General features: G+C 44.0%; 1 protein-coding gene across 4 annotated transcripts in view; it reads right to left on the reverse strand.

The window, feature by feature from the left end:
• The window catches only part of FOXR1 (forkhead box R1), a 39,711-nt gene that overhangs the window by 7,914 nt on the left and 13,913 nt on the right, over positions 1-17,884 (reverse strand). For 3 of the 4 annotated variants that reach the window (XM_063942641.1, XM_063942640.1, XM_063942639.1), the window contains exons 2-4: positions 11,657-11,752; positions 11,161-11,366; positions 5,582-5,787 (exon numbers count right to left, since the gene is read on the reverse strand). In XM_063942641.1, the coding sequence (XP_063798711.1) occupies positions 5,582-5,787; positions 11,161-11,366; positions 11,657-11,752 (508 nt within the window). The remainder of the gene's footprint in view (positions 1-5,581; positions 5,788-11,160; positions 11,367-11,656; positions 11,753-17,884) is intronic. The other variant, XM_063942642.1, reaches the window with a different exon arrangement.

Raw genomic sequence — 17,884 nt, forward strand, 5'->3', positions numbered from 1 at the left:
TTCCATGGAATTGCCAATGCATCCACGAACGCTGCTTGAGGATCCCTTGTTCTTGATCAGAAGACCGGAACTATGTGATAGTGTCGAGACGCCATCAGGTCTACATCTGGTAGACCCCACTTTTCCACTAGGAGTTGAAAGACTTCCTGATGAAGACTCCACTCTCCGGCGTGCACATCCTGACGACTGAGGAAATCCGCTTCCCAGTTGAGGACTCCCGGAATGAACACTGCCGATATTGCTGGCAGATGGCATTCCGTCCAATTATGGATCTTTGACACTTCCATCATTCCCATACGGCTTTGAGTGCCGCCTTGATGATTTATGTATGTCACCGTGGTGGCGTTGTCTGATTGTACTTGAATAGGCCTGTTCTGTATCAGAGGCAGGGCAAGAATCAAAGCGTTGAACATCGCCCGCAATTCCAGAATATTTATCGGGAGGAGAGATTCCTCCTTGGTCCACCGACCCTGGAGAGAGTGTTGCTCCAGCACTGCGCCCCAATCCCTTAGACTGGCATCCGTAGTCCGTAGGACCCAGTTGGGGATCCAGAAGGGACAGAACCTTCGGAGTCAAGGAGATCATTTGAGACCTGACCCGATGAGGCAGGCCATCCCACTTGGAAAGGATTAACCTCTGTAGAGGGCGGGAACGAAATTGAGCGTACTCTACCATGTCGAAAGCAGACACCATGAGGCCTAGTACTTGCATTGCTGAGTGTATCGACACTCTTGGGGCGAGAGAGGAAGTATCTGATCCTGTCCTTAAGTTTCAGGATTTTCTCTGGAGACAAACTGTCTTTGGCTGTGTGTGTCCAGCAGTGCCCCCAGGTGCACCATGCTCCGAGCAGGGACTAGTGAGGACTTCTTCCAGTTGACCAACCACCCATGGGCTTGTAGGAAGCGTACAGTCAGTTGCAGATGACTGAGGAGAACATCCTGGGAGTTCACCAGGATCAGCAAGTCGTCTAGAGACGGCAGGATCCTGATTCCCTGACGACGCAGATGAGCAGTCATCACGGCCATAACCTTGGTGAAGATCCGAGGGGCCGTGGCCACTCCAAATGGCAGAGCCCAGAATTGATAGTGAAGGTTGCCAATAGCAAACCGCAGATATATCTGATGCGATATGGCAATAGGTATATGCAGATAAGCATCTTGTATATCAAGGGATACCATATAATCTCTGGGTTCCATGGCCAGTACAATTGAGCGCAGTGTTTCCATACGGAACTTGGACACTCTCACAAACTTGTTCAGTGATTTGAGGTTGAGATAAGCTAGAAAGACCCATCAGGTTTCGGGACTAGAAACCGGTTCGAGTAGTATCCACTGCCTCTCTGGGGCAGAGGTACCGGCACTACCACTCCTGTTTCCAGGAGGAAACGCACAACCATCAGTAGAGCTTGCGCCTTGAACGGATCCAAACGGATAACCGATGTGCAGAACAGGCAAGGGGGACGTCTCTTGAAAGAGATTGCGTACCCGTGAGAGACAACTTCTCGCACCCATGTGTCTGAAGTGGTCATTAACCAGACTGGATGAATCGGAGAAGTCAGCCCCCCACCCTGGGATCCCCCAGGGGGAGGCCTGTCCCGTCATGCAGCAGGCTTGTCATGAGAAGCAGGCTGACGAGCAGCCCAGGATTGTTAGGCTTTGGGCTTAGTGGTTGTCGGGAGCACGAGACAATCTCGGGTATGCCTGACCTTCGCTTTCCCTTAAGGCCAAAAGCAGGGAAAAGTGGTACCTTTTGCCTTCTGTGCAGAAGGAGTAGCAGTTGAGAGAAAGGCAGTCATAGTAGCTGCCGATTCAAACCCCATCTTTAATTAGGTCTTCCCCAAATAACATGTCCCCAATAAAATGTGAATACCTCCAAGGACTTTTGGAGTCCAGGTCCACCATCCATGACCTCAACCACAGAATAGAGCGAGCCAGGAAAGACTTATTCAACGCCTTGGCTGCCAACACACCCGCCTCTGGGGACACCTCCTGGTGTAGAAAAAGGTGGCGGTGATATTGTGAGACAGGGAATGTTTGGCATTGTCAGATATATCCTCGGGCAGCTCTTCCTCTAATGCCTGATCCAGTCATCAATCTATTTTGCAGCCCCAAGAGGACGCAATCGTGGTCTATGTACAACACCCGTAAGAGAGTAATAGACTTCAGGCATCCCTCCACACGCTTATCTGTCGGTTCCTACAGTGACGGAACAGTGGTGAGAGGCAGAGTGGACGACACCCGATGGGTGACACATGATATCGAGATAATGCCCGTTGTTTAGACAGGGGGAATGTCTTCCCTGGATTAGACCAGGGGTCTTGTCTGCTGTACACTTAATGGTCAGAATGTGGTAATAGAGTTTTATATACCCTCTGATGTGTGAGCGTATCAGTTTGCTTAACCACAGTAGGGGAATCCTCTTATCAGTGATTTGTAGTATTTGCTTCCCAGTAACCACAAGGGCAGTAGTATCATTTTGCAATGGAAAATCCTTGTCAGAAACACCTAAGATAGGTACTGACAGAACAGCATGTTCCCCCTCTCTTCAGATTAAATATATGAGAAATTATTGGATAGGGAGGAGGAAGCAGCACGCTTAGATGACCCAGAGACACGAGAGTGAGCTGGAATAGGGTTTTGCCTGACCAAGGAATGAGTCATACACTGCAACCTGTGAGGCAAAATTTTCCCACCCAAAGCGGAGTAACCATGGGGACATCGGTGACTGCATACCCTCCAACTGTACCTTTTTGGCAGGTACAGTACCTTTTTATGGTCTGTACCGATTTTTGGCTCTCCAAACTTCCATTGAAAGTATAGGAAAAGGGGAGAGGCCTTTCCTAATTTGTACCGATTTTTATGTTTAAAATGTTGGAGGGTATGTGACTGTAATGTTACAGGTGGTCCCATAGGGGGCATAAAGCATTAAACTAGAGAACCCAGGAGGTTTGAGAACGCAGCCCAGGTTGGCTTCTGATTGATTACAGAAGCTGCGGACTGACTGGGTGACGTATGAGAAATAGTACACAGAGCATCACAAAAAACTTCCCCCTCAGTAAAATCCGTTGCGCATGCTCTGCAGAATGCAGGAGCGTCCCCAGATTTACTGCCTTACATGTTAAACATTATACACAAATGCAAGAGAGCGCGGTTTAGTACGATGAAGCCAGACAGAGTACAATACCTGCAAATAAATCCGTTAGCATGTGACTGAGTACCCAGTAGACAACACCTGCGAATAAATCCGGTATTATGTGACTGAGCACACAGTATAATATACATAATAGGTAAATACTGTGACGCACTATATATTGACCCAGACGGACCTAGTCCCCTAGGGTACAGTATACAGTGATAGATATATTTGGAATACACCGCAGTGAAATTACATAGCAGATACAGGCACAATAAAATTGCATTGGATTATTATATGATTATATGAACACATATAAATACATTATAAAATCTCTCCCTCATACACACTGGGTGACACTCCTGGGGGACTTATCAAATCAGAAAAAACGACAGAGACTGCGCTCCGGAGCGCAGTCTCCATCGTTTTTTCTGATTTGATAAGTCCCCCAGGAGTGCCACCCAGTATGTATGAGACATTGCGGCCTGCAGCCAGGGAAGGCACCGGGGCAGTTGATGGTATAAACAGAATGCCGGTCGTTTGGAGGAGTGTATATATATATATATATATATATATATATATATAAAACAATGCACGGTCTGAGACAAGGATGTATATATCAGAATACTCGTACAATATATTCTGCCACAGGTACCCTTGTTCTTCTTAACTAACACTGTCTTAATACCGACATGTAGAATCCTTAAGTGTTTGTAAAACCACGGTGCTGAAGTACAGGCGGGTTTACAAAGCAGACCTTGCCCTGCAGTCCCGGAGACCATTCGCATTTATTTAGTCAGGGAGTGAGGGACCGTGTAAGGCAGCTCTAGAGCGGGAACACCAGCAGTAGATGGCGCCAGGAGCTGTGGGAGGGGCTACAGGTCAAGCGCCTTATCCCCTATGCTGGTCCTCACCACCTGGTACTGTGGAGCCTTGTTAAAATGGATATTTAGGTATCCGACCTGTGCTCCCATGCCCTGGTGGATATAGTGGGGTCCCTGCACGGCCACAGTGTCCACGCCAGCGTCGCGGTCAGTCTCCTTAGACCGCGACCGGGATGCGATTTAATGGCGGGTCCTGCCTGGGGGACCCTCTTACCTCCACCCTTAGTAGCAGCCACGCGATCCAGGAGAGAGTCTGCGGTGGTGTGCCTAGGAACCGGAGCACCTCCGCCGCAAGTACCCGGGAACAGAACCAGCGGGAGTATGCTACGCCGCTGGAGAGGAAATGGAGCCACAGCACAGTATGTCACACGTACATATGAAGTGCAGCAGCCCTTAAAGTCTTCTAAAAAGCTTTTTCAGGGCTGCCTAGCGCAGCCCCCCTCTTAAGTGACCTGCTTCATGCAGGCACCAACTCTAAAACTGAGCTCCTGTGCCTGGAGGCGGGGTTATATAGAGGAGGCCCCGCAATGCATCCTGGGACAGTCTAAAGCTTTAGCCTGTTGGTGCCTCTGGATCAAGATCCATCTCTACACCCCAATTTATTCCCTGTGGAACACAGTGTACCCCACTGCAGAAAGATTATTTTCGGAATAGAACATCAACAACCACCACACATCAAGATCCAGCTGACCTGCAACCAGACCACATCACACCATCCCTTGCCTCACCAGAGTACCGCGTAAATACATCAACTACAGACAGGACAAAATATGTACAGTTATCAAATTGTGAAGTTCATCCAGTTTTGGAGATGTTGTGTGACATGATAAATGGTTACCTATGAGATAACTGTACTGGTGTTTAGTTAGATGGTTTCTACAATGTTAAATTGGAAATACTTAAAGTAGTCTTTCCCCTACAGCTCTTGCGCACCACTCTGGACACTCCCCCGAGCTGGACCTTGGTAACTTGTGTGTGAGTATCTGTCCACATACCCAAACTCCCATCCTTAATCCTAATACCCTAACAGTATTACCTTCACCCTCACACTTAAACACCTTGAGGGGGCTCGCTGACAGATCATGGGAGTCGGGAGGGTATTTCTGAATTCCGATGAAAATGTTCGGGTGCTGGGCTGGCTTATTACTCCTGGCACAGTGTCAGTGACTAGATAGCTGCCAGTACACTAGTATATTTACCATCCACCTGCTATAATCGGGCGGAGGGCAGATTGGGGAGCATACACTGACAGGGGGGCGGTACAATGAGCAGGGGCCTGTCTGCTACTATCGGTGCTCTGTATGTGTGTTTGTGTGGAGGGGGCACACTGAGGGTTGTTTGAGGAAGAGGGGCCCAAAATCTGTGTCTTGCTTGGGGCCCATTGAAGTCTAAATCCGCCTCTGGACACGGACTACGCCTAGAAATCCATGTTAACTCTACTAGTGATGCTGTGATATTAGATTGTCTGTTTCATCAGGCATACAGACTTTTGGCTGATTTCTAATACCTTCCAAGGCTACTACAGTATCTCACCCTGTTCTTCCAGGTGCCCCTTGTAAGCTCACCTGACAAAGCTGTAAATCTGTTGCACGTTTAGACTGCCTTCCTCACTATTTCTTAACGCCACTGAGATCAAGTTGCAGTAATTTATTGGAGGTCGAGGCCATTTGTACTGAGCTCCGGTCCTTCTTACTCGCTCCTTCTTAACGTGGCAATTCATGCTGGACAAATGAGCTGGACGGGTAATGAAGGAGTTGTCGTCTTCTGTACACTGGTTTAGAGAGATTACAATGAGGTTATATCAGAGCTACACTGAGCTCACTAAAGCCAGTTAATAAATGGAACTTGGCTAAAATTGGATAAGTGTTTTTATTATTTAATCCCCAGAAAACCATAGCCAGCCCATTATATCTAACCTAACTGCCTGGGGGTGGTGGGTGATTGCACTGCCCAGAAATAAACTTCTGCAAAGTTTTTTAATGAACTTTTGTACAAAGGACCATACCGAACGGAAGAAAACACGGGGAGGTTTTATTTTCTGTTCTGTGAAGGCAGAAAAGCTGAATAAACCCTTATCACATGATGAGGTGATGGCAAAGTCAGCGTCAATTAAACATTGGATCGAATGATCTTACAAGATATAAGGGCCTAGATGCATCATCGTTTGGAAAGTGATAAATTGGAGAGTGAAAAAGTACCAGCCAATCAGCTCCTAACTTCCATGTCACAGGCGGTGTTTGAAAAATGGCAGTTAGGAGCTGATTGGCTGGCACTTTTTCACTCTCCATTTTATCACTTTCCAAGCGATGATGCATCTAGCCCGAGATCTGTAGCTATAAATAGTAGATGACATTGTGGGATTCAAGAGAGTTCTAAAGCACAGGGCACAAGTATCTTCTAATGTAAGAAATAGAGGCAGAGGTACGGTCATTTGGAAGCACTTGAGTCATATGCATTATTTTCCTCTGTTTTGATTACTTAGTGTTAGCCCTGTGAGGGGTACACAGAGGAATATGGCATTAGGTGACACCAGGCAGCATCTAATTATAACAGGTGTTTGGACTCCCAGATCATGTGATTTGACTAATAGTTAATAGGGGAAACAAAAATCAGCAACAGGATTTTTTTTGTAATAAAAATACCTTAAAAAAAGTATATATGCTTAACTTTGATTTTTTTACTGACACACTTTACGTACACTACATACATACGAGCAGGGCCCTCCACTCTCATGTGCTTATCCTTCTCTTACTTGAACCATCTTCGACGATACAAATCCCGCAATTTTCTGCCACCCTCATACATAGGGTCACCTGCTGATGTAGCTATGTTTATATACCCTGTATTTGTCCTGTTCTGCCTTTAACTGTAACTCACTATTTTCCTGTTTTGATTATTCGTTTATTTACTCTGTCATTGGGCGCCGCGGATCCCTTGTGGCGCCATATAAATAAAGGATAAGAATAAGAATACACTATATGTATCACCATACAATACAGGATGCATTACATACATACACTACATGTATCATATACTACATGGCGCATTACATGCATACACTACATGTATCATATACTACATGGCGCATTACATGCATACACTACATGTATCATATACTACATGGCGCATTACATGCATACACTACATGTATCATATACTACATGGCGCATTACATACATACACTACATGTATCATATACTACATGACGCATTACATGCATACACTACATGTATCATATACTACATGGCGCATTACATGCATACACTACATGTATCATATACTACATGGCGCATTACATACATACACTACATGTATCATATACTACATGGCGCATTACATACATACACTACATGTATCATATACTACATGGCGCATTACATGCATACACTACATGTATCATATACTACATGGCGCATTACATACATACACTACATGTATCATATACTACATGACGCATTACATGCATACACTACATGTATCATATACTACATGGCGCATTACATGCATACACTACATGTATCATATACTACATGGCGCATTACATACATACACTACATGTATCATATACTACATGGCGCATTACATACATACACTACATGTATCATATACTACATGGCGCATTACATGCATACACTACATGTATCATATACTACATGGCGCATTACATGCATACACTACATGTATCATATACTACATGGCGCATTACATGCATACACTACATGTATCATATACTACATGGCGCATTACATACATACACTACATGTATCATATACTACATGGCGCATTACATGCATACACTACATGTATCATATACTACATGGCGCATTACATACATACACTACATGTATCATATACTACATGGCGCATTACATACATACACTACATGTATCATATACTACATGGCGCATTACATGCATACACTACATGTATCATATACTACATGGCGCATTGCATACATACACTACATGTATCATATACTACATGGCGCATTACATACATACACTACATGTATCATATACTACATGGCGCATTACATGCATACACTACATGTATCATATACTACATGGCGCATTGCATACATACACTACATGTATCATATACTACATGGCGCATTACATACATACACTACATGTATCATATACTACATGGCGCATTACATGCATACACTACATCAGGGCTGGCCAAACCGGTCCTCGAGATCTACCAACAGTTCATGTTTTCCAGGCCTCCTGGAGATCTGTAGAATTGTCAGTTAGGAATGAATGCAGCACATCTTAATTAGTAATGACTACACCTGTGCACCAGCTAGGTGGTCTGGAAAATGTGTACTGTTGGTAGATCTCGAGGACTGGTTTGGCCAGCCCTGCACTACATGTATCATATACTACATGGCGCATTACATGCATACACTACATGTATCATATACTACATGGCGCATTACATACATACACTACATGTATCATATACTACATGGCGCATTACATACATACACTACATGTATCATATACTACATGGCGCATTACATACATACACTACATGTATCATATACTACATGGCGCATTACATACATACACTACATGTATCATATACTACATGGCGCATTACATGCATACACTACATGTATCATATACTACATGGCGCATTACATACATACACTACATGTATCATATACTACATGGCGCATTACATGCATACACTACATGTATCATATACTACATGGCGCATTACATGCATACACTACATGTATCATATACTACATGGCGCATTACATACATACACTACATGTATCATATACTACATGGCGCATTACATGCATACACTACATGTATCATATACTACATGGCGCATTACATGCATACACTACATGTATCATATACTACATGGCGCATTACATACATACACTACATGTATCATATACTACATGGCGCATTACATGCATACACTACATGTATCATATACTACATGGCGCATTACATACATACACTACATGTATCATATACTACATGGCGCATTACATGCATACACTACATGTATCATATACTACATGGCGCATTACATGCATACACTACATATATCATATACTACATGGCGCATTACATACATACACTACATGTATCATATACTACATGGCGCATTACATGCATACACTACATATATCATATACTACATGGCGCATTACATACATACACTACATGTATCATATACTACATGGCGCATTACATGCATACACTACATGTATCATATACTACATGGCGCATTACATGCATACACTACATGTATCATATACTACATGGCGCATTACATACATACACTACATGTATCATATACTACATGGCGCATTACATACATACACTACATGTATCATATACTACATGGCGCATTACATGCATACACTACATGTATCATATACTACATGGCGCATTACATGCATACACTACATGTATCATATACTACATGGCGCATTACATACATACACTACATGTATCATATACTACATGGCGCATTACATACATACACTACATGTATCATATACTACATGGCGCATTACATACATACACTACATGTATCATATACTACATGGCGCATTACATGCATACACTACATGTATCATATACTACATGGCGCATTACATACATACACTACATGTATCATATACTACAGGATGCATTACATACATACACTACATGTATCATATACTACATGGCGCATTACATGCATACACTACATGTATCATATACTACATGGCGCATTACATACATACACTACATGTATCATATACTACAGGATGCATTACATACATACACTACATGTATCATAAACTACATGGCGCATTACATACATACACTACATGTATCATATACTACAGGATGCATTACATACATACACTACATGTATCATAAACTACATGGCGCATTACATACATACACTACATGAAACATTTGTTAGAACTAGAGATGTGCGGTGGACACTTTTCAGGTTGTGTGTTTTGTGTTTTGGTTCTGGTTCCATGCTCGTGTTTTGGATCTGGATTGGTTTTGCCAAAACCACCCTTTCGGGTTTTGGATCTGGATGATTTAAAAACAAAACAAAACATAAACACAGCTATAATCACAGAATTTGGGGGTCATTTTTATCCTACAGTATTATTAACCTCAATAACAATCATTTTCACTCATTTCCAGTCTATTCTGAACACCTCACAATATTCTTTTTAGGCCAAAAGGTTGCACCGAGGTCGCTGGATGACTAAGCTAAGCGACACAGTGGGTGGTACAAACACCTGGCCCATCTAGTAGTGGCACTGCAGTGGATTTTTATAGCATACAGGGCCAGTGTAATGTTATTTGAACAGCAACACCTCTATTTTTTACAGCATACAGGTGCAGTGTGCTTTTAATTTTTAACAACTGCACCCCTGAATTTTTATAGCATACAGGGCCAGCAGCACTCTTATATTTTACAGCATACAGGTGCAGTGTGCTTTTCATTTTTAACAACTGCACCCCTGAATTTTTATAGCATACATGGCCAGTGTAATGTTATTTGAACAGCAGCACTCCAATATTTTACAGCATACAGGAGCAGTGTGCTTTTAATATTTTTAACAACTGCGCCCATGAATTTTTACAACATACAGGGCCAGCAGCACCCCTATATTTTATAGCATACAGGAGGACAGTGCCCATGCACCCTGTACAACCCATGTACAGCTGCAGCACCCGGCCGTAACAGCACATGAAACACCAGTGACAGCCAGGACAGCACCCCTAACACGGCACAGGTACATCACAGTAGCTGCAGCAGCACCTCTACAGAGCACACACTAACCCCACCAACCACAGAGAGAGACAAGTCCGGAGTGAAAATGGCGGCGATGCGCGGGTGATAATATGGGATCCAAAACCCGTGAGAAACCGACAGCGGGATGATGACGTTTTGCCTCGTTCTGGTTTCCAAATCTGGCGGGAAGTCCCAAGCCGGACTCGGATCCGGGATGTTTGGGGGGGGGGGTTCGGGTCTCAGGGAACCGAACCTGCTCATCTCTACTTAGAACCATTTGTTATAGAGATCATTTAAGTGGCTTTTGTATTCTACATCCCTTTGACACATAAAAAGCTAAGTGAGCAAGACTACTGGTGGTTACCAAGTCACTGCTTGACGACATAGCTTCTTCTTCAGAATCTTCCATAGTTGAATAGTCTACAGCAGACGGTGTCCTATTCTCTGGAGTGGAGGACATGTAAGGAGAAGTCATGTGAAGCTCAAGAGGCAACGTAGTATAAATATCAGGGCATGGCATTACCAGATTGGGGTCCACAATGAGCCACAGGGTGGGCTGAAAAGTGTTCTCTAAAATGAAAACAAAATACAGGGCTGTTGATGAGCAACCAAAACAGTATATAATTATTACTATTGCCAGTGTAGGATTATATGGAACCAACATAAATGTCGAGCACTTTGTGAGTTTGTAGGAGGCGTCGGTTCATGCTGTATTACCCTTTCCCAATGTGTAAGAATGCTACAGATTGCCAGACGGATAGTGGTGAATGATGCTTTCAGCGCACTGCATGATAAGTGCTCACCTGCCAATCATGCTATAGCTATACATATATACATATAGCAAAGGCCGTTTTGCTTACCCAGTGGAGAGCCTTCTTCAGACCTACAAGGCAGCATTTCCACGCGGTGCTGTCGTTTTATAGAATACCGCTCCCCCTTCTCATCAGTACCTATAACTAGATACACAAAAGAAACGTAGTTATTACATGTTGCAGCTAATATGCATTTGTTCACCTATAGAATGTCAACAAACACTCCCTTCAGAGGGCAATTGTTAAGGGCCCTCCTAACTGTGATTTCCTGTAGCGAAAACAACACGAGAGAGAGAGAGAGAGAGAGAGAGAGAGAGAGAGAGAGAATTTGCAATTATGAAAACAAACCACATCAAGTATGTCAACCATAGTACCAGCTCCAAAATGAAAAGGGTTTAAATAAAAAACAGACACCCATCACAAGGACTGCAGATAGTATGTTCATGTCTCATATGCATATATTCATAAACCAACTCCATTGATTGAATATAATATTATAATAGTATTTGTGGACCATCATTGGGCAGGATTCAATTGTTTTCAGTGCTGGCAGCCAGTAGATGGTGCCAAACAGAGCTATTCAATTGTTTCTCCAGCACTGGCATTTCAGCTCGCTACCCCCTGAAGTACCAAGCTGAAATGAATGAAAAGTGACCCGTCTGGGCGCCTGAATGGGACTTTTCGCATTGCGCCCATTACTTTGGTTGAGTTTGGCTGCTTTACACAGTCATAACACTACCACACGCCAAGTCATCTAGAAAAATATATTATGGGGTGTGGGCATGTTCAGAAAGAAAATGGCAAATAAAAAGAAAAAAAAAGAAAAAAGTGTCAGGGTTTTTCTTGCGGAGTCATTAAAAAAAACAAACAAAAAAAAAACAAAAACACAACAGGTTGCAACTGTGGTGGCACTTTGGAAATGTATTTGGTTTTCAATGCTGAATGTCTGGCCCCTGAGATGTTACCTAACCCGAATATATTTAGGAAACAGAGTAAAGAACAAATTAAACAAAAAAAAAACACTTAAAAAAATAATAATATTCCGATACAGAAAAAAAAATGCTTCATTTTTTTCATTGAATATCTCTTGCTACTGTAAGGAGGAGTAATGCAGTAGCCTAGCTCGGGGTTTCCAGTTTAACTGTTCATGCGTAAATCGGTAAGCTGGGTCACACATGTGCAGACCCAACAAGGCTGTCACTCTTTTGCCACAGAAATATTCTCTTGATAAATTACAGCAATAGGAGGTTTTCTATTGCTGGGATCAGTGGTGTTAAAGAAAATAAACAGATGGATTGTAATAAACTTCACAAGAAAGAGACACATCACTGGGCTAGAACTGAGCTTGTCTGACGCCTAAACCCATTGCACCATCACCGAGACACAACCGAACTAACCGAGTGCCTCAGGACTCATTTTAGTGACTATGGGGCAGATCTATTAATCCTGGAGAAGTGATAAAGCAGTGATAAGTGGAAGGTGATAACGTACCAGCCAATCATTATGGGTTTGAAAAATGACAGTTAGGAGCTGATTGGTTGGTGCGTTATCACCTTCTACTAATAACTGTATGCTTTATCACTTCTCTTCTCTCTTAATACATCTGCCCATAGGGGGTGATTCCGAGTTGATCGTAGCCCTGCAAAGTTTTGCAGGGCTACGATCATGACCATAGCCATGCAGGGGGACGCCCAGCACAGGGCTATTCTGCCCCGCATGTTGGTGCCACCCCTCCCCCACCCGCGCAGAAGTGCAAAAGCATCGAATAGCTCCCGGCCAGCACAGCTTTAGCGTGCTGGCCGGGAGCTACTCGTCGCTCCCCAGCCCGCAGCGGCTGCGTGTGACGTCATGCAGCCGCTGCGGCCCGCCCCCCGCACAGTCCAGGCACGCCTGCATTGGCCGGACTGCGCCCACGAAATGGCGGCCGCCATTCCGCCCCCCGCCAATCAGGCAGAGGCGATCATAGCGCATCGACGTCTGGCATGCACCGGCGCACTGTGGCACCGGCGCATGCGCAGTTCTGAACCGATCGCATCGCTGCGATAAACTACAGCGAGCGATCGGGTCAGAATGACCCCCATAGTACCATTAGTCACATGTGAAAGGGAGTGTGGTCTCATTGGAAAATTAATGTGGCTTAATCTAATTATGGAGATATATATATATATATATATATATATATATAGATATATAGATATAGATATATATATATATATATATATATATATATATACTGCTCCAAAAAAATAAAGGGAACACTAAAATAACACATCCTAGATCTGAATGAATGAAATATTCTTATTAAATACTTTGTTCTTTACATAGTTGAATGTGCTGACAACAAAATCACACAAAAATTATCAATGGAAATCAAATTTATTAACCCATGGAGGTCTGGATTTGGAGTCACACTCAAAATGAAAGTGGAAAAACACACTACAGGCTGATCCAACTTTGATGTAATGTCCTTAAAACAAGTCAAAATGAGGCTCAGTAGTGTGTGTGGCTTCCACGTGCCTGTATGACCTCCCTACAACCCACACAAGTGGCTCAGGTAGTGCAGCTCATCCAGGATGGCACATCAATGCGAGCTGTGGCAAGAAGGTTTGCTGTGTCTGTCAGCGTAGTGTCCAGAGCATGGAGGCGCTACCAGGAGACAGGCCAGTACATCAGGAGACGTTGGGGAGGCCGTAGGAGGGCAACAACCCAGCAGCAGGACCGCTACCTCCGCCTTTGTGCAAGGAGGAGCACTGCCAGAGCCCTGCAAAATGTTCTCCAGCAAGCCACAAATGTGCATGTGTCTACTCAAACGATCAGAAACAGACTCCATGAGGGTGGTATGAGGGCCCGACGTCCACAGGTGGGGGTTGTGCTTACAGCCTAACACCGTGCAGGACGTTTGGCATTGCCAGAGAACACCAAGATTGGCAAATTCGTCACTGGCGCCCTGTGCTCTTCACAGATAAAAGCAGGTTCTTACTGAGCACATGTGACAGACGTGACAGAGTCTGGAGACGCCAAGGAGAACGTTCTGCTGCCTGCAACATCCTCCAGCATGACCGGTTTGGCAGTGGGTAAGTAATGGTGTGGGATGGCATTTCTTTGGGGGGCCCCACAGCCCTCCATGTGCTCGCCAGAGGTAGCCTGACTGCCATTAGGTACCGAGATGAGATCCTCAGACTCCTTGTGAGACCATATGCTGTGCGGTTGGCCCTGAGTTCCTCCTAATGCAAGACAATGCTAGATCTCATGTGGCTGGAGTATGTCAGCAGTTCCTGCAAGACGAAGGAATTGATGCTATGGACTGGCCCGCCCGTTCCCCAGACATGAATCTAATTGAGCACATCTGGGACATCATGTCTCGCTCCATCCACCAACGCTACGTTGCACCACGGACTGTCCAGGAGTTGGCGGATGCTTTAGTCCAGGTCTGGGAGGAGATCCCTCAGGAGACCATCCGCCACCTCATCAGGAGCATGCCCAGGCATTGTAGGGAGGTCATTCAGGCACGTGGAGGCCACACACACTACTGAGCCTCATTTTGACTTGTTTTAAGGACATTACATCAAAGTTGGATCAGCCTGTAGTGTGTTTTTCCACTTTAATTTTGAGGTTGACTCCAAATCCAGGCCTCCATGGGTTAATAAATTTGATTTCCATTGATAATTTTTGTGTGATTTTGTTGTCAGCACATTCAACTATGTAAAGAACAAAGTATTTAATAAGAATATTTAATTCATTCAGATCTAGGATGTGTTGTTTTAGTGTTCCCTTTATTTTTTTGAGCAGTGTATATACATATATAAACGTTATGGTAAGAACTTACCGTTGATAACGTGATTTCTCTTATGTCCACAGGTATCCACAGGATAACATTGGGATATTGTCGAGCGACAGCGAAAATGGCACCAACACGGTCACGAGCTTTCTGGCCTCCCAGGATGCATTGGGGCCTCCACTATATAGTCCCGCCCACTGACTCAGTCAGATCAGTTCTTTCCACAGCGATTATAGGCAGGAACATTAGGTAGAGACCTGTACAGGCGATAAGAACACACATGCACACCCTTCCATACAAGAAGGAAGAGGTTTTTAGTGTTTGTCTAGATCCTCAAATCAGATGCGTCCGGGTGGGATCCCTGTGGATACCTGTGGACATAAGAGAAATCACGTTATCAACGGTAAGTTCTTACCATAACGTTTATTTCTCTGGCTGGGTCCACAGGATTATCCACAGGATAACATTGGGATTCCCAAAGCCATTTTAGTGGTGGGGACGCTCCTGATTGCACAGGAGGACCTTTCGCCCGAAGTCTGCGTCATGAGAGGCAAAAGTATCCAAGGCATAATGTCTGATGAATGTGTTTATGGAAGACCATGTGGCTGCCTTACATATCTGTTCTGCTGATGCACCCTGTTGTGCTGCCCAAGAAGGACCTACCTTACGTGTAGAGTGTGCAGAGACATTAGCCGGAATAGGGAGATCTGCATGAGAATAAGCTTCAGATATTACCACTCGGAGCCATCTCGCCAGCGTCTGTTTACTAGCAGGCCAACCTCTCCTATGGAATCCGTAGAGGATGAAGAGGGAATCTGTTTTCCTGATGGCACTAGTACGATCTATATAGATTTTTAAAGACCGGACCACGTCCAGTGACGCTTCTCCCGCAGATAGTCCCGATACCTGAAAAGCTGGGACTACAATCTCTTCATTCAGGTGAAACTTTGACACCACCTTTGGAAGATAACTAGATCTCGTTCTGAGAACTGCTCTGTCTGGAAAAAAACTTAGGAAAGGAGACTTATATGATAATGCTCCTAAATCTGACACTCTTCTGGCTGACGCCATTGCCAGTAAAAAAAGAACTTTAATCGTTAACCACTTAAGATCCGCTCTCTCAAGTGGTTCAAACAAAGGACCCTGGAGAAATTTAAGAACTAAATTCAAATCCCAGGGAGCTGCAGGAGGAACAAATGGAGGTTAAATATGTACTACTCCTTGGAAAAACGTACGTACATCCTGTAGGTCAGCAATCTTCTGCTGAAACCATACAGTCAACGCTGAGACTTGCACCCTCAAGGAAGCAACCTTCAACCCCTTATCCAATCCTGCCTGCAGAAAATCCAAAATTCTAGCTACTTTAAAGGCTCTTGGATTGTCATTTTTTCCAGAACACCAATGAATATAGGCTTGCCATATTCTATGATATACACGGGCCGAAGAAGGCTGTAACGGACGCAGCCCAGCTGGCTCTTGAGGAGTACTTTTTGCCAGCCTGTTTCTGGATTCAGTGCGTTAGTCTAAAGAGACAGGACAGAACTGTGTTATCACCTATACAGCATGCTGCCTGGATTCCCAATAGAAATGGACATCACATATTATTGTGAAACATCATCCCTCTGTTATACTGTATGTGTTTGTGTTTATCAGGGAATAATATCTCTAGCCTGATGTTTTGTACAGAATGCATATGAAGATGTATATATATATATATATATATATATATATATATATATATATATATATATATATATATATGATTGTATTGTGTTGTGTTATTATATTGTACAGTTATATTTTATATGTTATATTTGGACTATGCGGTTTATTTGGTTATACCGTGTTCAATGTGTGTAGTTGTTTATAGGAATAGTTATCTGCCAGAGGATTTCACAGACAAATAGCAGCTGGAATACCTTGTCTGCTATAAAGGGGATCAATCTGGTGGTGAATGGACACTATCTGATACTTGGAGGAGGGATAACCTAATTAGCATCCATTGTTCTTTTAGTAGGCATGTATAGACATGTTACAGGACAACAGCAGGTGTTACCCTGCGATGAACCTGGCCTTTTCCCAGCCATATCCACCCCTTACTCTGCAGCTCCAATAAGCAGAGAGCACCACGTCTTGGACAGCCCTGGAAGGCAGGTCTACACCTAGAGGAATTGGTGGGATTTTTAAAAGAGAGACATCTGCACAGAAAGGCAGAGAGAGTGCATGGAAGTTCCTGGCCTGAGAGGAGTGATGTGTTTGGCTTCTGAAAGCTACTGGTAAGAGAGTGCTGCCAGTGTGCTGAGGCCTAGAAGCATTGTTGGAATCCACTGGTTTTAAGAGGCTACTGGACGTGCACTGAGGGTGAGATCTACACAGAAGGACAGAGAGAGTGGATGTACCTCTGGAGTGGAGACACTGACTAGGCATTGCGGTGCCGTCAGTGGCGAGAATCTGTTGCGAAGGGTATTGTGTGAGCTGGTATCCCAGACCAGGGGACA

The sequence above is a fragment of the Pseudophryne corroboree genome, chromosome 10 (genome assembly GCF_028390025.1).
Source record: "Pseudophryne corroboree isolate aPseCor3 chromosome 10, aPseCor3.hap2, whole genome shotgun sequence".
In the NCBI taxonomy this organism is placed as follows: domain Eukaryota; kingdom Metazoa; phylum Chordata; class Amphibia; order Anura; family Myobatrachidae; genus Pseudophryne; species Pseudophryne corroboree.